Source organism: Trichoplax adhaerens, genomic scaffold (genome assembly GCF_000150275.1).
Source record: "Trichoplax adhaerens TRIADscaffold_6 genomic scaffold, whole genome shotgun sequence".
NCBI classification, from domain to species: Eukaryota; Metazoa; Placozoa; class Uniplacotomia; order Trichoplacea; family Trichoplacidae; genus Trichoplax; species Trichoplax adhaerens.
This window is the reverse complement of record NW_002060948.1, coordinates 2,527,678-2,555,428: the sequence shown is the minus strand read 5'-3', so window position 1 is coordinate 2,555,428 and position 27,751 is coordinate 2,527,678. Positions and strand designations below refer to the sequence as shown.

General features: G+C 31.2%; 3 protein-coding genes across 3 annotated transcripts; 2 read left to right on the top strand and 1 right to left on the bottom strand.

Moving 5' to 3' along the window:
* Positions 1-602: 602 nt before the first annotated feature.
* TRIADDRAFT_63315 (uncharacterized protein) lies at positions 603-5,073 on the top strand (the record flags this gene model as incomplete). The annotated part of the gene is made up of 15 exons (XM_002113658.1): positions 603-671; positions 1,754-1,849; positions 2,096-2,152; positions 2,475-2,591; positions 2,741-2,816; positions 3,302-3,405; positions 3,535-3,621; positions 3,689-3,840; positions 3,887-3,899; positions 3,941-4,018; positions 4,149-4,242; positions 4,345-4,473; positions 4,570-4,653; positions 4,748-4,855; positions 4,952-5,073. 15 exons carry the CDS (start codon positions 603-605, stop codon positions 5,071-5,073), a joined length of 1,386 nt encoding a protein of 461 aa, XP_002113694.1.
* Positions 5,074-6,061: 988 nt separating this feature from the next.
* TRIADDRAFT_57378 (uncharacterized protein) lies at positions 6,062-10,665 on the bottom strand (the record flags this gene model as incomplete). The annotated part of the gene is made up of 16 exons (XM_002113295.1): positions 6,062-6,254; positions 6,403-6,533; positions 6,671-6,984; positions 7,252-7,283; positions 7,410-7,558; positions 7,686-7,745; positions 7,953-8,082; positions 8,209-8,285; positions 8,533-8,587; positions 8,949-9,027; positions 9,173-9,248; positions 9,396-9,527; positions 9,678-9,737; positions 9,865-10,017; positions 10,123-10,245; positions 10,633-10,665. The coding sequence occupies 16 exons, from the start codon at positions 10,663-10,665 to the stop codon at positions 6,062-6,064; spliced, it is 1,797 nt and encodes a 598-aa protein (XP_002113331.1).
* A 10,566-nt stretch (positions 10,666-21,231) lies between these two features.
* TRIADDRAFT_57377 (uncharacterized protein) lies at positions 21,232-26,176 on the top strand (the record flags this gene model as incomplete). The annotated part of the gene is made up of 4 exons (XM_002113657.1): positions 21,232-21,609; positions 22,087-22,350; positions 25,878-26,082; positions 26,145-26,176. The coding sequence occupies 4 exons, from the start codon at positions 21,232-21,234 to the stop codon at positions 26,174-26,176; spliced, it is 879 nt and encodes a 292-aa protein (XP_002113693.1).
* Positions 26,177-27,751: the final 1,575 nt, after the last annotated feature.

Here is a 27,751-nt window from a genome sequence, read left to right as displayed (position 1 = left end):
ATTCTATAAATAATAATAATCGTCTTGTTAATATATTAATTACACTGTACTGTACAGTATATGGTAGACCATCAGAATCTTTATTTATTTTTACGCGTATAATATTGGTTATGGTTTTAGTGGTCTATAATATTATTAATTTAATTTCATCTTAGCAGTAGTGATAAGCTATATGTTCAAATTACACAATCTTGACCATTTGCGTCTTACGTCGATATCTCAAACAGAGTTATGTCATTTAAATAATAAATAAATATAATAAATAATTATGCCCGGAAGCCTGGAAAGGACGGACTTAATATAGTACAGTACAGTAGCCTTCTTACCTCTACAGTGTACCGTACTGTATACAGTACAATACAGTACAGTACATGGATTACAATACTATGTACTGTACACTGTAATAGCGGAATTTAAAATTAAAATTGCCGCCATATTGCAATGTATAAGCTCTGCCAAGCCTGGTACAATAAGCGAGGGTAGTGTATAATACTGGACTATCTACTGTACCAGTGTATATTGAAATATTGATCTCAGTCACCGCCACCTTGAATTGATAGGCTGCAGGAGGTGAAAAATCCAAGCAGACAGTATTAGTCGGCATGAATTTCTCCGAATTATTTAAACAGAATAGAGGACTCTGCAAATTTTCTCCCAATGGACAATTTGTGGTAAGTTGCTATACCTTAAATACCGAATAGAAATTGATTTTAAACTTGTTTCGATGATATATCGAACAGAATTGAGGTCCAAAATTGAAGAAGAAATAGAGCGGAAAACATCAACAATGCCCAATGTAATTTGTTGTTTACTGCACTGTACTTACAGATCCTGTTGTCGAATGGTAAATTCCTCATCCTGAATGCATGCTGCTTCTATATTACATATCACTATCAATTTACTCATTAAAACAGATTTGATCGCGAATAGGCTACTTCAACTGCATCATTAAGGATTGATTAATTGATGTTGCTTTCGCTAAGTTTAAGTAGTACATTCTTAATACGTGCGTGTTTCACGTATTTTAAAGGCTTACCTCGTTATCCGTGTAGTGTTTAGACAGAATAAGCCCAGTCGGACTTACACTTGTTAATGATATACACTTTTATGCTTGATAGCTTAATGTTCCTCTTTCAGTGGTTGAATCAATAATAATACGTGTATGTAATTGATTTAGAGACGAGCAGTAGTGCATCACGAGGGTAGATATTCGAATGGAATGGGCAAGATCTTCTTTTAGTCAGAAGTCATCGTAACAGTTATACTATAGTATACCGCACAATATATTGTGTAATGGTAGAATGATACTATAATTTAGGACTTAGCAATTGTGGATAGCTTCTGTAGTTGTAGTGACACGAAACGATGTATCTACCGAAAAGGATAGTCCCCTATGAACGTAAACAGTTTGATCAGTTTTGCATCAATGTACATACAGTATTCATTAAATATTGCAAAACCTTCGTAATACTGCATTACGGGCATATTACTATATTCAATTAGACTCTTTATTTAATTAAGATCTCATTACTTAAAATTATGCCTGAAATAATTCAATCAGCCTACCATATACGTACTGTTATGAAATAGGTACATATTTAAATATAGTATTACGACTTTTATTGCAAATACTGTAGCAACGCACAATAATCCAGGATAGTAACTGTAACGTACCATATTACTTTATTTTAAAAGTATTACGAGAGCCGATCTAACCCTTAATGTCGATTCTCATTTATTCATCTAATTGTAGGCTAATGGTGTGCAGTACAAATTAGTAATCCGCGACTGCCAACAGTTGCAGATTAGTAACTTATTTGCCTGCTTAGATGTTATTGAACATATACAGGTAATTGCTATTATCAAATTTTATATTGTTATGTTCTATTATTGCCAAGATTTCGAATATGTTATAATCGGGAACTTTGCGCAGTTACGTAGACATTAAAAGAAACTATTTTTTAGATAGCTATCACTATAAAGTGATTATTGGACAAAATATCCAGTGAAGATCTTGTTATAATTCATTATAAATCAATTTCCATGGACAATTAATAAGCAGCTGATTAATCTAATTTATATCAACTTATTTTAGTGGTCGCCTGACTCTCAACTGATATTATGTGGAATGTATAAGCGTTCCCTTATACAGGTACTGTAATTTGCGCCAGACAGTTACTCAATCACTAAGATAAAAACGCGTGTGGATCTTCAGTCTATATCTGTAACATTAATTACCTTCTAGTGCCTTCTGATTTTGCAATATCAACTGTGGAATAATGTTTACTATCAAACTATTGCTTGGATGCAATATGTACAGTACTATACCTAATAATTAAGTGTAGATAATATTATACATTTCTTAATAGCGATTGAAATACGTATGTGGTAGAGCGTATCGGCGAAGGTATCAATTAATAATTGTATTTCATTGTGGGATTAATCTTATTTGCCATAATGATTGTCTATGTAAGGTCTGGTCATTGAATCAACCAGAATGGACCTGCAAGATTGATGAAGGTGCTGCTGGCTTGCAATCAGCTGTATTTAGTCCCGATTCTCGCCACATCTTGTCAACTGCTGAATTCTCTGTAGGTTTAGGGTTAGATAATTGAAGGATGCTCTTATTGACATGTAAAGCGATACTCCATTGGCTATATATTAATGTCACTACCTGTGATCAAAATTTACAGTTTACAACGTTAGATATTGCTGATGAAGTAATTTTTTCTTTTCATAGCTTCGTATAACGGTTTGGTCATTAGTCAATAAGTCAGTGTCGTACCTGAAATTTCCAAAAAGTATACCGAAAGGTTGTAGGATATAGTTGCTACTATTAAGTAATCTCTTTTAACGATGTCATTGCTATTCATAAGCTGTATCTTAAAATTTTTTGAAGTATTTTTTTTAAAATAACAAGAATATAAGGTTTAACTACAGCATCACCCGTGTTTAAGTTCTCTATATCATAACCTTCTAGAAGTAGTATATTACATTAAAATTTCGTATTGATGTTGATGAATATACTGTGATGGTTTCGCGACTTATATCGTAATTCATGCTTTGGTTACATTATTACACCAATTTACCGTAAGATGCCTTAGGTTGTTTATTAATCCATTCTATAATGGAAACAGAAAAATTTAATCTTAATTCTTGAAACGTACTTTCAATGAATTGAAAACAGCTATTTGCGCTCATTTGCCACTCTAAAAATGTGGCAGTTATGTATTTATAAACGTGATTGCTTTTTGGCGTTAAGCGAATAACTATTTTAACTATACGTATATTATTATTCTAGCTATTAATTTTACCTCGGACGGTTGCTACATGGCTTTAGCTGAACGCCGTGATTGTAAAGATCATATCAGCATATTAGCTTGCAAGTCTTGGAACCTTTTGAAAGTAAATCGATGACATTCCACAAATTTATCTCAATTTTGCTATGCGAAATATCTCTTTATTGTTATAAATTTATAACCAGTAGTAACTAGCAGCTTTTGTCGTAATTTATCCATAATATTACGTCTTTAGAACTTTCAAATTGATACCAACGATATGGCTGGACTGGCTTGGTCCTCGAATGGGCATATTCTATGCGTTTGGGATTCCGTGTTAGATGTAAGATAAACAATTACCACAGTTCGACAATCTATTTTACCTAACCAAGAAACATTCGGTGTGATAGTACAAAGTACTCCTCTATTCTTTGGATGGAAGGCCACTGATGTCGTACTCAGCTTATGATAACGCTTTAGGAATCAAATCAGTAGCTTGGTCGCCGTCGGGTCAATTCCTTTCTATTGGTAGTTATGATCAAATGGTAAATTTATGTCAAGCGTCAATGGAAATCTTCAATCAGACTAAAAGATGTTATAAATATTAGCCCAAACATCAACGTATAAATAGAAATAAAGCTTATGATGTTCATGTACTATAGGTTCGATTATTGAACAATATAACATGGAAACCTGTTGCTCGATTTTTACATTCTACATCGGTTGATTCCGAGAAAGTGGTTAGTTATAAATATTTGGTACTAACGGAAAATTATTTAAAACTTTAGAATTACTTTTATTATTTTATCAGCATATGTATCGCCGACCATAAAATTATCTGAGGTAGATATTTTTTACTGTGTAATTTAGGTAGTTTATAAAGAAACCGAAAAGCGACCATTTGCATCCCAACCCTTACAATCTGCTCCAGCAGTATCGAATAAGTTTGCTATCCCAAGCAAATGTAAATTATTTTAAATTTTCGTAACCGAGAATTATTTAAAGCTTAAAAGTACTGTAACTCAACCCTAGCTAATATTAAGCGGAAAATAAAATTTTCTTGTAGATGAAATTTATAAAAGCCAGAAAATCAATATTCCGAATGTAATACCAGACCCTGAAAAACCGGATCCTAAACTAGGAGTTGGTGTAATGGTTTTCAGTGCCGATAGTAGATACTTAGCGACCATTAATGGTTAGTAGTAATAATAAATGAGTCATAAATTTACTTATGTAAATTAGACAATGTTATATTTCGTACGGGAATACTTATGTGATTAACATCTTTAAGATAATATGCCCAAGGTGGTTTGGCTTTACAGCGTAGCGAAACTTACGTTATCTGTGGTTCTAATACAAGCTGCGGCTGTGAAAGGTAGTTCAAAGACTATTATTCCTTCAAATGCTTTATTGAAAGTGCTATATCAAAATTAAATAATTTCTTACCGGGCCCTGTCGCACAATTGCAGCGATTGCGTGGGACCCAATAGAAACCAGATTAGCGTTATGTACGGGCAATAATAAAATATATGTATGGACTCCAGCTGGATGTATGTCTGTCGATATTCCTTGTGAAGGTATCAGCAGAAGTTTATCATGTATAATTTCTTACAACTTTTTAACAATTGCAGACTAAGCAACCAACCTAAACAGCTAAATTATTTATTGTATAGCTACTTTTCAAGTCCTGTCTTTGGAATGGCACCCTCAAGGACGTTGTATTACGCTCATTGGTAAAGATAATATGTGTATTTGCTACTTTGACCAACAAAGTGACGAAAAGGATAAATTATAATACGTGAAATAATTTTATAATATACATTCATTAAATATTCCCTCCTTAAGTGTACTCTCAGCTTATAATATTATCGAATAGTCTAAACTATAGTAATACCTATGCAATCAGTAATGTTTTACAATGTAATGTTGCTTTACATGACGAATTTTTATAGTACACGCATTGGTAGTCACTTCCTACTATAACTCATTCAAAACGGAAACGGTTGCTACAGTATTTCAGGCCTGTAGACAAATGTATCGCTTGCAATGTATACCAATTATATTTGCTTTATGTCATTTTATATCAAATAAGAATACTGTGTCTAAATACACTTGCAAGATTTATATATATAGTACAATCTTCTAAATATCAAGTTTTATAACCATTTATTATTATTTGTAATCAGCCTTATAGTAGATAAATTTAATGTAAATTATATTTTATTCGCATCAATGCAGTTCATCACTGCTAGAAATTGTCATATTAAGAAACGAAACACTGCTGATAGATGTCTCGGATTGTTACTCGTCTCGAAAGTTAGGAATTATCTTTAACAATTGTGATAGTAAATCACTTTGTGTCGTAATTAATCATTATTACCAAAAGAACACAGTTTGACCGGACTAAGAGTCCTAAGTCGAATGGCTTGATTTAGATATTTATCATTTCTAAGTAGTAGGTATAAGAAATAAAATAAAAGTTAAGTGACTTATCAAATGTATAATGTTTTGTGAATTAAAAATTTTGTCATTATAAAAGTCCTTTACAAAAGACAATGATCGTAATTTCTCGAGGAAAGTAAGGTGGCACGAAAAACGGAAGGCTACGTTATTTCCTAACAAAAATCTCCAATAGTTAAATGAATCTAACTACTTATAGAATTACATCATTTACAGTTTTTTCTTCGTTAAAATGTCATAGCTTGCAATGTACAATTGTAATTGACGTCGAAATGCAAATGCAGGTAGTATGGCGTAGGAAAAGCATTCGTAAAACGGCCAATCTAAACTCCGTAGCCACTTTGACCCGGTTTACCGACCGATTTTAAGGATAAACTCGATCCCATTTTGTCTTCTGATGTATATATCGTTAATAAATTTAAGGCAGCATCAGCATTGTCAAAGATATGTCGATCAACGCTATTACTTTGCAGGTACATGACGACTTTATCCAGCCCTAGGTACGGGATACGACGACTAAATTTGAATAGAAATAATATGGAAATATTTTAAAATTATGTCTTAATTTCCGGTGTATCTATCGCAGGATATCTGAGATTTTTACTCCTCAATTATCTTTTATTGGTAATCCTCTACACTTAAATGTTTCAATCAGCTGACTTACGTAATTCTTTGATTCTCCAGTATAGCCAGAATAATTTTGCTAACGACGTTTTGTAACACGGAATCATTACTTTGTGCAAATTGTAACAGCGTGTCGGTTAGATTTGCAACATTGATCAATTCAGAACAAGCCTATCAAGAAGTGAATAAAATGGTAAAAATTTGGACGAAAATTACTATCATAAATAAACCGACTTCGATATCATAACCATTTTCATTTACACTAGGTATTATAATAGTATATGGAGACACCAAATGAAATAAAATACCTCTTCATTTTCGGCGAAGTAGAGCATAATTTTTCCAGATAATAAGTGTAACCTCTCGTCTTCCGTTAGTCTTGGCATCGCAACTAGATGATGTAGCAAGTCTTCCTGTGTTACGACACTTTCAGGAGATTCAATGGCGATTAACTCTAATGCCTGTAGCGATAATTGTTGAGTTTCTGAATCCGCTAATTGGCACAAATGGACCAAAGCAACTGCCACAACATTTCGCGAAGCAATAATTTCTCGTAAATCCGCATTATAGGATAGAAGTTCTAGGAAAACACCAGCCAGTACTCTAGCAGTCTTAATATTATCTAGTCATATAAAAATAGAAGAATTCGATCACCTATGATCTTACTTGTGAGCCAAACTAAGCTAATACATGTAAGTTAACTGTTGTTATTAGCTTTATAAGATAGCGTAATAGCATTATCACGTGGGTTTTGATATGATGTATTAGGCATAAAATATGCTAAAGAGATCAACGATTACAATATAAGTTTATATATTGTAAACGGTGATTACTCCGCAGTAAATTAGTACATTATTACGAGAAAGATGTATACTTAAATATGTATTACCTTTCATAGAGGCATGGGCTAAGTCATCCAAGCTAAATAAATTGTAAGACGTGTTAGATTTTAAATCAGCGAAAATTAAAATCAATAGAGGCAAAATATTATAAAGTGAATTAGTGTATTTATGAAGTATGAACAGATTAATCAAAATGCGAACTAACCCTGTATCTTCAACAATAACCATTTTGTTATTATCATTATCGGAAATTAAGTAGAATAAAGCAGTAGCAGCCTCATAAATGATCTTATCCGTGCGTCCATGGAGAAGAGCACATAATGTTCGTACTCCACCAATCGCGACAAATTGATCCTAATTTAAATAGATGTACATCATTTTTTTAAAGTACGGCTTACCAGATATTAAAATGATTGTGGCGATAGTGCTAGTACATTAATTTAATCTAATAACTACAAAAATTCGAGTATTCATTACTCACTTGTATCTCTGGTAAGGTTAAAAGCTCTGCAATAGCTTCAGTAGCATATTCTTGTGTTGCCTAAGACGTAAAAGACATAGACCACATGAGATAGGTTAGCATAAGTGATTATCTTTAGCTTATATGTTTATAATAATCGATTGGTATAATTGTTCTAGCATATATTATAACTAATAATTTTAAGAATAAATACAAAACTATTCGGAATATACATATCCTAAATCTGTTCTCTACAGTAACGTGTAATAATATTTTTTTATACAATACCTCGTCCCTCGATAAACTCAGATTGGATAGTACTTCCATACCGCCTTGTGAGACAATTTTATATTTGTTATCATCGCTACAAGCGGCAAAGCTAGCCAGTTCAAAAGCTGCATTACGCTTTTCTTTGATTCTGTAGAACGGTAAATCAAATCAGTCTAAAGCATACCGTATTAATTTTAACAACTATACATGAAGTTAATTATTAAAATAATATCAACAATAGCCAGGGTAAGCCACATCAGCTCATGATCCTTACTTTCCATTTCTAGCTGAAAATAACACTTTCTCAACATCTCTAGTCTTAACCAAGTGCTGTTCTACGAAATCCCCCGCCTAGTTAAGATATAAATATATACCGCAATTAAAATAGGTACTATATCCACGTATAGATGAGTAAATTATATAGCCTACCTTAAATCGGAAATTGTAAATAATAAATGGAATGAGGCAGGTTTGAAGGAATAAGAGAAGAGCAAAGCACGCGTAAAAGATGACTAAAAAGATGGCAAAGTTATCAATTTACAAATTGCCCCCTTTAAAGGATGAAGCCAGTGCATTAATTAAATTTATTTGGACCTACCTGACCAAAGCAGCCAGTGGGTGCAGGAACCAACATAACCGGCACAACCTTGTTGCTAGATAAATATAAGATACATCATTAAACAGTTTTATCTATTTCTAAGCATATCGTATCATATATGTTGCTAGCATAACGAGAGAATAACGATATTATAGTTCTGGAGGCACAACATATTAAATTAAATTTATTTTAATCGCTGCTTACAATCATAGGAGGTAGCAACAAGCATAAAAACACGACATTTGGTGCCAAGCATAAGATAGAGGCAATAGCATAGATAATCATATATCTTCCATGACTGCGAGAGAAAAATGATTTCGAGTTAAACCAGTACAGATTTAATCATCATACAAGCTATTCCACAAGATTGGTAGATATATTTTTAAGTGCATAGTTCGTATTATCTGAACGCTTACTATTGAGATGCTCGACCAACAAATCCTCCCGTACGAGTAAACGTTGGACAGTATTTAAATAGGAAATAGACAATGATAACTAAAAATGAAATAATTAAATCATAAAGTTATCTAAAGGATATCATAACAGACATAAACACAATTATATTAAGACTAGTCACGAAAATAAGTTCCATAAATTAGGTAAAATGGCTATCATAAACTCTTTAAATTAGTACATTTACCGTTCCAGAATCCGCTGTAAAAGTAATTAGTGATAAAAGATAACATGGTGGCTAATGCCCATAGCCAAAGAAATGCCTGCATACCAACAAAAATGTAGGAAAAATGCAACTTCAATACTTCTACCCAATAGATTTATTGAAGTTCATTAACACTGCGGATTCGCTGTCAAAATCTTACTAGCTCGTAAGAATTATTGATAAACAAGGGTACTATTTATCATACCTGTAGTGCTGCAAGTAACTTTTCTCTCCTAACAAATACTTGGATTTCTTGATTTAGAGCATTGAGAACTTCATCCGATGTCCCTTGTCCTAAATCACTCTGGCCATCCATTCTACGCAGATCCACAAATGACTGCAACAAAAAACAAATTTTTTAAGCAACAAGTAGAGAGGAAGGAGGAGAAATAAATCCAAGTTGGATGTTATCCAAACTGTGTTGGTTTACGGTCGTAGTGAGCAATCATGTTAGCATCGATAATCATTTCTATTTAAGCTAGGTTACCTCTTGACGCTTAGCCATAGGAACCATCTTGACAACTGCATTTTCAGGAATTTCATAATCCTTAGGTAATAAAGAACGTGATATCCAATTTAAAGATCGAAATATAAAACAAGAAGACGTACTTTCACTTGTAATACTAAATATTGTGTGCACTGGATCTTTTAAGGTATTTTTACGATTCCATTACCTCAAATGTATAAGCATCGCGGAGATATTGGCCACGATAGCGAAATCTAAATTGATGATCATCACGTCCAAGTTCCCATAAAATATGCAGCATTTGAGACCGAGCTCGAGCAATTGTGTCCGTCAGCTTACATAATATGATAAATGTTTTTCTCTAATATTCAACGAAAGATTCAATATATGAATGCGTTATATTCTCATATTAACCTTTTAAGCTATAGTGTATCATGTTTACGAAGAAAAGAATTACTGAAACTACCTTTAAATAATGAGTAAAAATATTTTGGAAAAAAACAGACATTAAAGTTAAAACCTTTCGTGTATTTAGGATACCACTATCGCCCTTTATACTGAAACTCCAATGTTTAATAAAAGCAACAGGCTGTAAATATCCGTCAATTTAACTGAAGAGCGGATGTTTAATTGGATTGTACAGCTCTCAATTGGCAGCACAATCCATGAATAAGAGTGAAACGATATGAAAAAAAGTATGTATCGAAGTTCATTTTATTTAAAATGTCCATCTCTCATAAAGTAAGCACCCTATCATTCTTATGATTACTTTGATTACTGCATCTAGATTATTTACCGCAAATTATTATCACTATTCGACTACCTTAACACCTTTCAGGTTTTTTCTTCAACAAAAACAACTACTACTAATGGATAGGTTAACAGATTGAACAGAAGCTGATAAAATGGCTCTAATTTACTTTTATAAATTTTATTCTATAAGTCCCATATATCTAATGAACAGCTGTAAACTTACAGGAAAAGCTTTACTTTCCACGTAAAGCATCATTTTGGTGCCGTAATTTGTTAATTCTTGATGCCTTTCTTAATTCTATTCCTTCAATATACGATTTTATCTTTGTTCTATCACGCTACAGTCGATAGCCCTATAAAAACTATTGATGACAGCGTCGAATAGGAGAACTTATAATTTCTTCATCAACTTCTGCTCGATAAGGCAAAGCAAACATTTCTACCCCGAAGGGATATGACGTCAACGCTGTTGCATAGCAACTGCTTGCGTAATTAGGTTAGCGCTACAAACTAGGAAAGACCAAAGACGGACTGCAGAGGGAAAATACGCCTAGAAAAAGGTTATACTGTCATTTTTACTTCCCCTTTTCTATACTGTATACTACCAATTTTACTCTTGGGCCATGATAATGTATGAACAAGGCATATGTACTAATATCAGTGATAAAATCAGCTTACCTATCTCACAATACCGCAGCATATATTTGACGACATACGAGTGTGTATATAGCGAAAGGATTCGTATTGGTATTAGTGTGGACAGGAGCTAGAATATTTGTAATAGCGCATCATAAATCAGGCTAATAACCTTATTGAGGCGAGATAAATGTCATAAAAGAGGTAGTGAAGAACTTTATCTTATTGCATCATGTCAGAAAATCATATAATTCAAGTTCTTATGCCAGGCTTTATGCTTGCGTGGATGTATTAGCATTTGCAGCAGTGAGCAATTAAAGAAGTTCTCGTATATCGAACAAATTAACTATCGATAATTACTTGCCCAATCTATAAATCAGTAGAGTTATTTACCGAATAAGAGATAAGCTTAGTACTAGGTATTTATTCCAAGAATAAAATGGAAGGAAATCATACCGTATCTTAGAATTAGCTTAGGACATCATATGATTTCCTATAATTTTAATTTTTATTATATATACCAGAGTATGTATATACATACGTAACATATATATATTTGTAACAACATTTTATAAACCACCCCAATCATCACACTGCATCAGGAAACAAGTTCAATGTGAGGTATCCTCATGAAAGGCAGAGTTTAAGACAATTTATGTGCTATTCAGGGTTTAAAATTACCGTAATTTTTTACTATCGAACGATACTCTGTAATGTATTCGTGCCAATCCTGTAGAGCCTGATCATATCATATATCATGCCATGAAATCAATTTAAATTTAATTATCTTATCATTGCAGGACATGTATTGATTGCACATATACCATTATTCAGCATTAGTGAGCATATGAACAAGAGTATCGCTGATTGCGTGCGATATATCGGTCAATTTTACTCTTTCTACTACCGTAGGATGTGATTTTTCCTGAAGCTAATACAGTATCAATATGTCAGAGACTATAGCATCCTAAGTAAATACGTAGAATATTTAAATTTAATCATCATTAGTGAATCCTATTTTCAAAACTAGATAGTTTTGTGTACCACTATAATAAATTTAGGGACTAAGTATAATTATATTCGTATGTGTATTGTTATGTTGCTGTTATATTGCTTAAACTCATAATTTGTAACCAGAGGTTAATATGAAACCTTCGGAGAAGTTCATTACACCTATAATACGAAGCTAAGTTTTATTTCTCTTACTGTAGCACTCATTTAAATATCCATGTTACAAGGATTTTTAACTATGATGAATCTAAATTGGAAGTACGGTGCGAATGCTGCCAATGGGATTCCAACCTCAGAAGTACTGTAAAAGATAGGAAACCTCGTAGATTACATATATACGATCGTACACAATCTTTCGGTACAGGTATCAATAATCTGGCAATGAGATGTCAGTTACCTATTTAGATGGTAATAATATGTCATCATATTATCTTGACCTTTTGTTCCTCAATACAAGTCAGTATTCGAAGTAGGAAGCATGCAGGTCCATGTCTTACGTAGGCTTCTAGACGATTTCTGATAATGATGTTGACAACATTCGCATAATTAGACGGAAGGAGATCGGAAGCCACGCAATTGAATCTTATCGTTCTTGTTACAGAGATACCCATAGATGGATGGTTATTAGTAATCGTATTTTTAAGATCTATAAAAATAAATTGCTATGAGAGAAATAAAGTAAAATTATATCATCAAGCAATAGTATTGATGATCAGATAACTAATCCTAATTTCCCTTTCAACTGATTGCCACCAAGAAATTTTATTAGAAAAGTATAGTTAACACACCGGTACCATGCTTATTTTTAAAAAAATAATCTACCGGCACTGTTAGTGTGAGTGTTGTGATGATTACATTATAATACATTTAGAAACATCCTTTTCTTATGAATATTTCATTTTTCAATCAGGACTATTGGTGCTTTCCTGCAATCAGCGAACACATCCTAGTTACAGTTCATGCACGACCAATAATATGTTAAGTTTGTTGAGCTAAACAGTGTATATGAGAACTAAGGAAAAAAGAGGAAGCAAGCAATAAACAATTCTATTATTTTGATGAAAATCTGCTTGGAAATTGCAATCTGTTACCATTATTTAGAACTTGTCAACAAGATAATTAGAGATTGTTAGTGATTAATTTACTATTAATCCATATTTACTATCATGATTACAAAGATAGAATAGCAGTATTGGTTTCTATCCTATGATCTTTCAGTAAATCCTTAACATCATACTACCATTTAGTTATGTAGATATTATAGTTTTAGAATTCATGTAGGATTCGATATGATCTTGAAAATCATTTTCTGAATGTAGCTATACTGTATACTAGTTAGCTATAGTCATATTTGGTATTAATATTCTTAAAATAACAAATTATAAATGCACTTAATAAATTATGACGGTATTTATAGTTATTTGCTATTAACACTAATAGCTAGCAATATTATTGAAATTATTATAATAAACATCATATGTCTCAGTTTAGAAGGAAGGAAAAGGATAAATGTCCTTGTGATTACTCACCGCAAGGCTGTTAATTTATGCCTATCCATAGCCTTCCAAAGTCAACCATCATTATTTTTTTCATATCGCACCTCAATTGAAGTCAGTTTTATCTAATTGAAAATTATAATTTATACGGATATAGCTGCCACTGATGTCGAATAAATAAACTGATGATAGACGAAATAGATAAGCACGATACTAAATTAATTCGAAGTAGTGATAATAATAGCCAGGATAATATCTTGTGTACAATTTGATTTGATGAACTATGAAAATCGGTATCTACTGTATATCCTAGTAATGACGACAGAATAAGTTAAAAATTAATTGGATTAATAGCGGTATAATCAATCAATACAGTGAGTAGGATCATCGATTTCATGAACTAATTCATAGTACGGTATGAATAATGCCGCTCTAATTACAAATGGCGGAAATAGTTACGGTAAGAAGATTCTTTATAAATCATCTTGATAATACAAATAGCTACAGAACTTGAGCAAAACAGTAGATCAAAGGAACTCCTTGCGCAAGAATACGAGAGGCGTTAAAAATATCTTTTATTACTACATAGAATGATACAATCAGCTGCTACTGCTGACAATTTGTGAGACGGGAAATCTTAGCGATATTAGCAGACTATCTTAAATAAAGGCATATGTATCTAGAATATTTGCTATATATAAGTATATGAAGAGATTTATTAGGCGGAGTAATTTATTGATCAATTAAATAGAACGACTATGAATTTCCACAATGATTTTTAAGTTTTATGACCTAATTGGTATCAGTATAATCATCTTAGATGATATTACAGATGTAAAAAAATTGTATAAGCGGATGCACATAATAAATTTGCTAGATAAACTGTTTACTTACTAGGAATAGAAAGATAAGTAGGTTACTTATAAGGGACTGAACAGCATAAAATTTATAAATATAATCAGTATTAGTATGACCGATTTAGTTAAAGCAATGTAGTAGGCACAATACGACTATATCTACATGGAAAGATATATTGGACTACCTATATATTATAACTATTAGACAATCCAGGATTAGCGAGATAAAATAAGTTACCAGAAAATAATAAATTATATTAATATTCTGTATAGGCATTGGTACCTTGGAGATGGTATTGAGAACAAAAGTTGCATATCTAAGATGAATAGAATAGAAACAGGATTCTTATTATTATGTTTACAAAAATTTTTACGATTTATATTTAATTCGTATGATTTAACTACGACACTGAATAATGTGCATAGCAGAAATTCACTAAACGATAGTAAAATTTTCTATATGGGGCATAGTGTATTGTGATTTATCATTAACTAGAGTTTAAAAGGCAATGATGTAGGAGTTTTATCTCCATTATAATAATTTTTACGATATAATAGTTACTAATTGGAGTTGAAGGTAAGGATATATGAAGAAAAGCCAGCTATATAGTTATGACTTTTCATGATATATTGAAAATCAGTCCTTAAAAGTGAAAATATATTAGACCAACTTTATTACTACGGTTTTTATAACATATTAAATATCGATCATAGCTTGAGTTAATGATAAGGATATAGAAGCCTTGGCCCTACTACCATGATTTTATGTCGTACTAAAAATTGATCATAAGCTAGAGTTTATAAGTAGAATATATTAATAAACGATTGATTTGTTATCTTGGTATTTATATTACTTAAAAGTGAATATTAAATCAAGTAAAAGGCAAGGATTTAAAAAATCTTAGCTTAATTATTATAATAATTGCTATTTTTATAATTTCTTGCTAGTTCTAACAATGATCTTATTAGGATTGATCTTTTCTTTTCTTTGGATCTGATCGTAAATCTTCTGGATTAAGATTGTCTAAGATTATCTGTAATTATTTTATAGCTTTGGTTATAAATATCCATAATAAGCATATCTGTAATAGTATTCAATGTCTAAGGATTATCATATGCGCATTATATACTTACACTCATTGACCTTGCAATAATCAATCAATTAACGAAAGAAATGATCTGCTTCTTAAATAAGACGGTATTGAAAACACTTTAGCGCTAACCAAAGACAATAATAATAAGTATATCTGTAACAGTATTCTATATCTAGGAATTGTCATTCCTGCGTAATACTTGGATCCATTGATCTTGCAATAATTAGTCACTTCACTGAAGGCGTGATCTATTTCTTAAATAAGACAGTAATAATAATACTTTAGCACTAACTGAATCAGACAATGATTATGGTAATTAAAATATTACCTGACTTATTGACGTATCCTATGGGGTAATTTATTATTTGAACTAGCCGACTGTGGAAATCGTTCTTTCTACATTTCCTTTTAAAGATAATTTTATGAATTAATCAGAACAGTTTATTTTTAAGCCATCATGAGATGTTAATAGCGTGATGATATGGCTAGTAATCAAATAAGAACAATAAATCATTTACCATTATCATCACTATCATAGTATAAATCTCTATATTAAAAATACGAATTCTCTTTAACGTTTTAATTTTATTTGTACTATATTAATAAGATGTCAAGTTTATTCTGATTTGTTGTCTTATTGGTGATTATATTAAGTTTTTTCTCCTATGATTTGATTCGCTATTTGAAAGGTTCACCAATACAAGAAATGGGTCATTTTAAGGTCATTTAACAAGTTCAAAAGTATAAAGAGAATGCAATTTCACTCATTTCCTGTTTTTTAATAGCGTTTCATTTACGCGTATATCAAGTTATTAATGTCAACTTGATCGCTATGATTTCCATTACTTCAATTTGTAATAACTAGATGCTGCTCAAAAATACATAAATTTTGTTGGTATTACAATGCAATGCCACGTTTTCTTACCTATTTTCTGCTAATTCTGTGCATAAATAATTGATGAACCTATCATAATAACATCCGGACTATTTGAAGCCTAAAGTAATATAAGTTAAAACAAAAACTGTTCGTGTCATTCTCGTTCTTAGAATATAAAATATTAATTAGTTACCATTATCGATCAATGTAAATTAAGCACAGATATTTATTAATGCAAATATTGATTACTTTTGCCTTAAAAAATTGAAAATGCTTCAGGTATCATAATATTCAAGTCTTAATAAAATCTCTCCAATATCATATTAGTGTGCTCATATTGATGAAGTAAAAGTACCACTTATCCTATGATGTCGAATTTTCTGGGAATTACTTATATGAGACGGTAGTTAAGCAGAGATTACTTCCAGATAATTATCATGTACATTGCAATAACGCATTCAATCAATGTAGCAATTACGGTACTAGCAGAAAATTAGACGAAAAACATCAATTTCTACAACTATGTGGTTAAATATTCCAGCTATGCAGCTAGAGATGACAATAATGAAGACATATGATTATTGCATGACAATAATTCTGCAGAAAAACACCAGTTTCATCAGAAGTACTTTGGCAATGATGACAGCTATGAAGAAATATTATTACCGTATGATAAACATGCAAATTATTATGAGTTTCTTTAAAATTCATGTTGTAATTAACTATAGTTAGCTCATCTAGCAATAATTATTTTAAGCAGGTTGCTCAGAAACATGATATCGAGCACTATTTCACATTTTAATTCATAAAATATGTGAAATTTAACCAATATATCTACAACAAAGCCTACGAGATATACTTTAAATTTAATATCGATTATAGTCTCATGCATGATCTATTTACTTGTAGAATAAAATAAATCGTAGCTATCTATTTCTATAGGGGACGATAACTACAAAACAAAACACAGGATATGAAATAGCTTAATTATTGGCTGATAGCTCGGATTTTATAACTCAAACCGTAATATCATATATCATTTGGGCTATAGAGCAACTGATAGGCCAGCAATAAATTTAAAATTGAGATAAATCTGTAAAAATCTCAATTCTGATATTATAATGTTATACGAAATGATCTTTAATTGCTAATGGAGTTGCATTTGATGACAACTAAGAGTGAATGTAGTCTAGATTTCACCAAGGGCTATTAGAATTTTGGTAGCAGTCTCTGGTTCTACTAATAAGCTAGCTATAAACGATACCACTACTATAAAAATAGACTGCACAGTCCACTTCCGAAGAATAAATATAATTATTTTATTATTACTCCTGCAGAGTAAAAAATGATTGAGTAGAAAATCAATCATAACATTCTCGCTAATAAGACCATTTTCTGATTTTTTATTATCAATCCTATGTTTATCTTATATCCATACATGCTACAATTCTGATTTGCTAGGCGGTATTATATAAATTAATACCAATGAAGGATAAGGAGTCGAATAATGAATGACCTATTTTTGATTGCTAGGTTGGAAATAGTGTACTCTGTAGCAATATGGTAAGTTTCTGGCGATCTGTTTTTATTAACGAATTGTTTGATTATAATTACGACTATATATAATAAATTAATAATGATCTAAATCTACCAGTACTTGTTAGCTATATCAGTAGAATGTCAATTACTAGATGAAATAATGATATCAATACCGCTCTTACAAGAATAGTTTTCTTATATGAACTGTCAATAGGGTCAAATAGTTGAAAATAAGCAGATCTTTATCGAATAAACAGTTTAGCATGATCATGTAAGCTTCCTCTCGTTATTATGACAGCGAGACAATCCTACTTTACTAGCAAATTTTGATTATCTCACTCTTTTTCTCATTCGGCTATTAATTAAGGTTGCAATTGATCGATACTGCTGTAGGCTAAACCAATATCTAGTACTAATTAAACTTTGAAGCAAGTTCTTTTACTTATTAGCAAGAAGTTCTTTTTATACCGATCAATAGTCGATAGTCAAAAGTAGGTCTACGTTAATAATATATTAATTGTTTTTCAATTTTGAGGTGTACTAGCAAGAAATCAATTAAAAGGATATAATTTCCCAATAGATACAAGAAATGTCCCAAATAAAGTCATAACTTCTACTATTTTAGTTTTGATAAAATCGGTCAAAATAGGAATTGTCTGTGGGATAAGTAGGCGACAATAGGGGATTTATGTATGATTTGAGCAAGGCTAATCTATATCATTGTCACAGAAAAGATAGAAAATTCACACCCAAGATGAGGAAGTCTAATCTTCAAGGTCTTTTATGATCATGTCAGTATGGTTAATCATATTTCGAAAATGATTTAACCTAAATGCGTATTGTTATCTGATTAGGAAAATGGGCTATTCGACAGACATGGCAAGCACTATGACAGCTAATGGAATAAATAATGGCGATCGAAAAAGAGGCAAAGACGTAAGATCGAAATAGCGTAGGAGGGAAATAATTTTGAAAATTATTCATACCATGCATTTTTTTTGCATGACAGTTAGAATTATTATGTCTCGTCGATATTGAAAGTGTTATAATCCTGTTAAGAAATGATGGTATTGACGCAACTTTTTGTTTATTCTCGAAACTGTCTAGTATCCTCAGCCATGATTACATATATAGGATTATTTATTTTTTTTCTCTCTCTCTCCATCCTATTATTTTTAATTTCAATTTAATTGTATATATACAAAAATATATTATTCATGTTTGTTCTCGTAGCAACGATGATTCGTTTATTATTGTTTATCATGGGGTAATTTCAGTCTGCAAGGTTTTGCATTGTCTTCATGATTGCATTTTGCATATTCACCTTGCAACTATTTGCTAGTTATTATCATTTTATCCATGATTATGTACATACGTGTCCATTTGTGTACTATGCAGTTAATGGATGGAGATCGATCCAAAAACAAAACAGGAAAGTGGGAGACAGTTTGAGAGTTAATTAAATTGCGGCGTATAAATTCTACCATCTGATCACATTCGCCTTTTCTATTTTAATATCGACAATACCTAGGCTCGTATATTTATCAACGTTGTCTTTTTTTATTCTAATAAGGATAGTTTGAACGGAACTACTTGGCCCATTGCTATTTATATTAAAGCCTTTGATTATTGATTGACCTTGATTTTATATAATGTTGTCAATGGTATAGTGTGAAGTATTGCTTTCTTAGCTCTCCTCTTTATCATTTCAAGATCGAAAGGTATTGCTTCGATCAAGGTTAAATTAGCTTGGAATTGAAGTATTCTATGTTTTAAAAGCGATCTATTCAAGGATTTTGTAAAACTGAAACGAGTTGAATTATTAGATAGAATTGCTAGAATTAGGCTTAAATCTAGTAGGTACCCAGCCTGTCTATTTGTTAAGCCTTGTCTTATCTATTTCTCCTTATTTTTAAATCTTATTATCATACTAAATTTTAATACTATCTCATAATTTCTGGTTTTGTTGAAAGAATGATAAATTTCGACCTAGTTTAAATTACATGAAATTATCTCCACCATCATCAATCGCCTTTAGCATTTCTTATTAACAGCTTTATCAATTTATATTTATAGTTCTTAATTAATACTTGACTCATTCGAATTCACTTTTTTTATTACTCTCGACTTTGTCATTTTGAGCTATGCTCAATTTATGTTGAGAACAATTACAGATTTATACGGAGATATTCAAGTACGATTAAATTATTATTGTAAGTTGGTAATTATTGGACGATTTTATCTATCTATGCCACTGCCAGCAGTATTCGTCGTTTCTTAATCTGTGAATTTACCCAGTTTAATATTGCATTAACAAATTTAACCAATCTAAAAAAGGAAATTCTCTCTTTGATGTTATATTCAATTGTATCATTTTTTCAACTTGTTTGGATATTAGGCATTGAGAACCTTAAGCTACTATTACTAGGTTAATTTATTCTTCTTATTTAAAAAAATAATTATCAAGATTGAATATTTATCACTTTTCCCGTCGTTTATTGCAGTTTAGGTTCTATTACTTATATCAATGTATCGCAATTATCAGGTATGCTCATCATCAAAGTTATAAAGTGACAAAGGCAGGATAAAAATTAAGACTGAAAATAGTTTACTCCATGGTTTTTTAGAATAATTTTAAATCACCATTACCTGCTTGATTATTCTCAATATTCATATTTTATCATCATTTCATTGCAGTTTTAGTCCCATAGTACGCTATATATATACATATATAGGTATATATAAATACAGTTATCTATATATATATATATATGTTCATGTAAATTGTTACGTGGTAAGGATAGTTCACATCAAGATCAAAAAGTCATTTTATGCTCTGATCAGAAATACAAGTCGAAAAGAGTTTAGGTCAACTGCACTAAAAAAACAGCAACCATATTAAAAAAACATTTTTGGATCGAGATTAAGATCTGGACTGGATACTATCTTACAAACTGGTTGTTATTGGTCATAGCTGCAATTAATTAATTAAGTAAGATTAAACTCTATCTATTCTTCATTGCGTGGATCATTCAAGGTACTCCTATATTCAACCAAAATCAAAGCCAACATCGTTTTACGTCGATTACAGTATTACCCTTGAGGAGTTATTAAACAATTTATCTTGCCGAATCAAATCTGATGAACAACTTGCATGTCTAGATTGGCTATGACTATAAATCATTTTTCTAGCTGAAATTATCATCTATCGACTCTTTCACGTATCTTCATTTAGGTAATTTAAGAAAATTAATTGACTAATAACCAATTTTAGCTAATATCCTCCGACTTATTGAGTATTAATTGATAAAGATGATGAATAGTAGTGATAGCAGCTCAACGACTTTTCATTCACTTCTATGGATTCGATTTTCAACTTTTATTTTAATCGGTACCTTGGTCTTTGTTGGCAATACTATCATCTTGGCAGGTTTACGCCAATTTCATCGTACCATTAAAGTTGATATCTTAATTGCATCTCTATCCATTGCGGATATAGTAACTGTCACGTTGCTCTTACCTATAGCAATCTACTCTATGTTAGCATCTCAAGATGATGTCCCCTCATGGCTATGCCAATTTTCCGGCATTATCATGACTACAGTACTCTTAGTAAGTAGTTTTACAATCACATTTATGTCTGTTGATCGGATATTAGCGACTGGCTCACCATTACGTTATTTAGTGACAGTAAGTGTGACTGTCTTGAAACGATGCTTATATTTTGCATGGCTGGTAGCCATTGGATTAGCTTGCTTACCATTAACTGGTTGGGATCATTTTATCTCAGCAAGCAGCCTCTGTATTTATTCATTTAATGGTCAATTTGCTATTTTCTTCCTAATTTTGCACGCCATACAATTCTTAATTGTAACATATTGCTTTGTATCTATCCTACTTAAAATTGCCAATGTTAACCGACATTGCTGGCGACATTTCTGCTGTCAGTCAACATGGCGAAATCTTCTTCCTTATTATCGTCATCGTCGTCGTCGTCCAACTCATAGCAGTTGCATTAGTAGCAGCAGTAGCCATCGACAACATCATCATCATCGTCATCGACATATTTTTTCTTTACTACGCTATCGCTGTAATCCATTCACCTTGTGCTATCACCGACCAGCGATTTCATCCAATTGCTGTTGTTTGCCCATTTCCTTACGACAGCAATCATCGCAGCCATCATCATCCATAAGTCATCATAGCCAGCCTGATTCTGCTTCCATGACTAGTAATCATCAGCCGCCATTTCATCGAAATAGCGTTTGTATCAGTGATCGAAGGACAAATTCACTTTCTATTGGATCTACTCTGGAAGGAACCATTAATTTAATGACGATTGGCACGCGCCGAAGAATATTAACAGCTCGATTATCTAAAATGATTGGTGTTATAGTCTTGATTGCTTACATTAGCTGGATACCATTACTGGTAAGTTCAATCGTGCCATCACCTACTTTATTGCTAATTTCATTTATCTTTGCCCTATTTGAATATTTGAATATCTTAGAAGAGGAAAACAGCCATATTAAATTGTTCAATTTTTTTTTTCACGAATCTATTTTACCTACTTTACCAAATTAGCGAGATGGGGAAATAACAGATGAAAATAAATATAATTTAAATCCCTTCCCGAATATCAGAATCTGCTAGCCCATCCATTCATTCTGATATTGGAAACATGTCGAAAACATTATGTTAACCATAAATGACTAACTTGCAGTCCTCAATCATAAAGTATGAATTAAATATTCTATTTAGATAGATCAGTCATTATATTATCATTTACGTCTCGAGAAATGGAAATCATTGAAATTGACTAGATGAAGATGCTCTTTAAAACATAGTTATTAACTTGCTGAAAGTCGCAGTATTAGGATAAACTATTACGATGGAAGGAATCCATTGCAAATGATCATTGAAATATATTAAGGGTGTGTACAAATATTGGCGTTTATTTTAAATTGGTCAGCGATACAATTGATAAAACGATGGGTTGTTCGTGATTTGAAATTCAACAATTTAAATCATGACCGTTGCTATTTTTAAAGATGAATTATTATTTATCATCCTTATTAAATGCCTACAGAAAATCGTAGGTCTTTCGAACTGATGAATTGGACATAATGATATGATAGAGTGGATCAATCCCATTCCCAAGATGCATTCTCTTCTATATTTCACTTTTAGAGACGATTTATTTTAAGAGTAAATCCATTCTCTATTATGCTTCACTGTTGGACAAGATCCATTCCATTCTAATAATCAATTCTCCTTAATTTTACTGTTAAGTCTTTATTGGTGAATAGATTGCATCTTGCCCGGTACCTTCTGTGATATATCTCTTGTAAATAACTAAGTAACTAAAATGAAATTATGAACAGAAATAGTGTTTGCCGATCGGTATATACAGTATATATTAGGTACTCCAGAAAGCTAAAATTGGAAAAGTTTACACTTAGGTGATAGTATAACTCGCTACAATAAGTGCTAAAAGTTGCCATTCTTAGACTAGGTACCTTCATGTTAGCCTTTTCAATGTTAGATCATAACCCAAAAAGCTATTGTCAATCTGATGATCAGAATTTAGCCATTGCTATCCTACTGAACGGCTATAAAATCATTTAATTTTTCATCCATTTTGAGCCTATGTGAGATTTCTGCTTACTATTTCCGTCGACACAACATCGATTATTCTAGTGCAATTATATCTATTAGAAGCTCTTTTTATTTCATAGTTTTCATCCATCATTACTACTCTCTGTATTGATAAAGCCTTCATGCCCAAGAGTAAAGAGTCCTGATAATGATTTGATTACGAATAAAAATTTTTTATTATTCTACGTTATCATTAGATTTTTTCCCCTCCGCCATTAGTTCAGTCTGTGCATGATGCTCGTATAAAATTTCTATGGTACAGTTTAAGAGGAATAATAATTTCTCAGAAATCGCTCTATTATCATGCTGATTTTGTTTGCTTTTAGTTGATTCCTTTTAAGTTATCGAAAGAAATTAACTCTTCAATAATTAGACTAGGTATAACAGCCAATATGGATGCTATTCTTGGGCAGATTTGATTGCACCCGATAGTGTTGATATAGCATTTTGATCAATTGTAGTATTGAACATGTGCTTCTTTAATCAATTTGTGTATTGGTACATTTCCAAATCTTGATTAATTCCTCAATCATGATTACCGTTTAATTAGTCAATTACTTAAATATCACCTTCATCGCAACTAAAAGTAAAATGAATTAACTACCGGTATTCGATTTCGATAGCGATTAGATACGATAATTTAACAGTATAATGCATAAGCACTAGTTTTAGGCTCGGGCTTTGTAAGTGGATTTGTTAAATCTATCTAAAAATAGTAAGGTCATCATTTAACTGGAATAGCTAGTTTAAAGTGATTCTCTATACAGAATAAAATTTCGGCTTGAGTTAATCTCTTATTTTTTTGATCCTTACAACTACGATTCAATATATAGAAAAAAACTTTTCAAAATTCCTTTACTCTATGAAAGGGCAAGAATTTTACCCATCTTTAGTAAAATAGTTTTTTATTTGAATGAATTGCAACATAGTTATCAGGTAGAATATTCAAGGAATAATAACACATTTTAATCGATTTTAACAACAATAACAAAAATATATCACATCATTCCATCATATTGAAGATGTTAATGACTGTCAGAGCTATTAAGCACCTAATCACCGGTAATTTAATGACACTTTATTATCGTATTCTCTCTACCACTGCGTCGGTTGATACCATCACCTATCGATTAGATGACAATTTTAATTTATGAACCTTTGATAGGACAATAACATTTTTATACATTGATCGGATCGATAAATTTTACGCCCATTTTATATCATTTCATATTCATTTAATTTAAAGGTTTTTGAATAGAAAGAGCATTAAGACATCAATGATGATCATCATAATAAAATTTTGCTCCTCCGCAGGCAACAAAATGGTTCTAAAAGGAAGAACAAAATCAAAATAAGATAAATTTTTCAAACTCAAGAGTTATTTTGATAGTTGAATAGCTATTGTCACGTTTTGATCAATTTAAAAGTATGGAAAGATAATAACATCATCATTATAGCTACAATGTAAAGAATTTTTATTATTCCTTAATAGACAACAACTGATCTATTCTGTGATTAAGGGCTACGAAAAATTACGTGATAAAGAATCTCACTAGTCGTTTAATATTATCAAGGACTTTGTCTAATTTTCGATTTTATTATCGTTTCTAGGTCTTATTATGATAATTATTATGAGGCCACAATATAGTTGCTTAGACACTATCTAACAATATCTGTTTTAGCTATCTATTTTACTGTTTTTCATCATCCCCTTAATTATTTATCCATATTAGTTGTCTCTTTCTAATATGATCTATACTATCTAGCTAATTCTTGAAATACTTCTCTATCCTTTCGACTGCCCATCTATTCATTTGTCTATCTATCAGTCCATCTGCTAATCTACTTATCTATCTGCTGTACAATATCTATTTATCGATCTATCCATCTATCTAACTATTAGTTTATCAGTCAATCAATCAATCAATCAATCATCGATCGATCAAGCCATCTATCTATCTATCTATTCATCCACTTATTTGTTTACCTCTATCAATTCTATCTATCCACTAGTTTATTGATCGTTCTATCGATCTATTCATTTATCTAATTATTAATCTGCTTAGTATTAATTCATTTATCTTTCATGGGTATACCTGTGCACAAGACACAATTGTTACAGCTTAAAGTGACATAAAATTTAGCATTCTCCTTCTAATATTAAATACTGCGTTCATGACATGAATATGTACATCAATAAATTACTAAATTTCTACAGTAATTATTTATTCATGGATCACTTCTTTTATCTATTTAATCATTTAAAATAATTAAAAATTCTTTTATGGCTCTAAATCTAGGTTATTACTATCCTCGGTCAGTTCAAAATTATGATTATGCAATGGCTAATTGAAGTATGCTGTGCAATCACGATGATCCATGCAGTTGTCAATCCATTTATTTACTGCTTTATGTGCCCACGTTACAAACGGGCGTTTATTTACGTTATTAAGAAACTGGCGTCTCATTTTGGCTATCCTAAACCGCCATCTCTCCATACCCAAGGTAATAAACAATCAATTAGACTATGATCAACACTCTACTAAATTTATTTTGTTTTCTAAAAGTAATATGGCGATCTCAAATGAGAGAAGATTAAGGAGGATCGACACTCCAAATTTAAAATACAATAGTTACTTTTTCTCGTCGTGCAAACTTAAATAGAATAGCAATCGCATAGTCCATTTCATTACTTTCTTTGTGGAGTAATGAAAGAAAATCCTTTCGGATGAGTACAGCTGCATCTGCTTAGAATAAACAATAATTCTACTGCTAATATTATAATGCTTATATTACGAGTATAGATAAATACATTGTTTCTCTGTCGAAGTCGTCGTATCTTAGTCACGAATATTTATGATTATTATTTCAATATCACATAGAATAGATCAAATTAGCTTTAATTTACAAGATTAATAAACAATAAATTACAGTATTGATTATCTTATCTTTTAATACGTCAAGTAGCTAAAGGAAGGGGTACATTTTAAGAAAAAGTTTTTCTTAAGCGGTAGCTAGTTCTGTTACGATGTATTCTAATTTTCAACAATTTTTAATCTACATTCTTAATATGCATGAAATATTGATAAATCTCACCCGATATTTTATTTAATTATTCCGTGGTCTTCTAGAAGGTGTAACTTCATTAAAGATTTGATTGTGATCTAGTATGTTAGCGCTTAAAAGTGTATTGTAGCTGTAGAATTTGTACCCCTATATACTTAATATTGATTTCTTTTATATGTACAATTGCAGTTTTATTGCGTCAATACTTTTCTGTTCTCCCTAGACTTTTACATGTGATACTAATTTCTGACTACTTTTTGGTGACTTCATTTTAAAATAATCTAACCTACAGATTTATTTTGATATTATTCCTTTGATAAGACATCTTTGTCTGTCTGTGTTTGAAAATTTGTTTATTATTTCTGCTAGTAGAGTTGCGATACATTTGATATTGAATCTGTCTCATCCATACGATCACAAGTTCAAGAGATGTGATTTTATGTTAATCATTATTTTTATTTAAATTCCCAGCAGTAAAAAATTACTTTTCGTCTAAATAAGTTTCAATACTTTCGATTTTAGTTAATTTGTCTCCTATATTATATTATAGATTTCCTTCAATTACTTTAAATAATAATTAATTTTTTTTTAATTTGTTAACTTTACAATAATATTATTTTAACAAAATTTACCTTTGTATCAATTTAGCATTAATTTTAACCTTGTCACCGAGAATAGTGCAATGGAAGCTTTCCTCAGTTGGGAAGTAATTCTTTGTCAGCTTAATTCTGTTTTTAATAAATGACTAATTGTTAACGTGGCTATTGTTTTTGCAATTTTAAAATTAAAATCTAAATACTAGCTGTAGGTAAATGTTATTGTAAACGAATTTAAAGTAACGTTCCATTTCAACATTATACAATAGATAAATAGCCAAAGGTGATTATGTCACCTTGCCTAAACATTTCGAGAGAATAGTTTTCCTTTCTATAATTATTTCTTATATTCTATCTGTGACCGAATTCTATAAATGTTGTATTATTATAGTTTTAAAATATTTTTACATTTTACAAATAACTTATATTAACTAATTTACTATTGAAAAGATTCAATAGTTTTTACCTTAAAGGTGGGAATCGATAAATAAGGTATTACATTACGGGGTAGT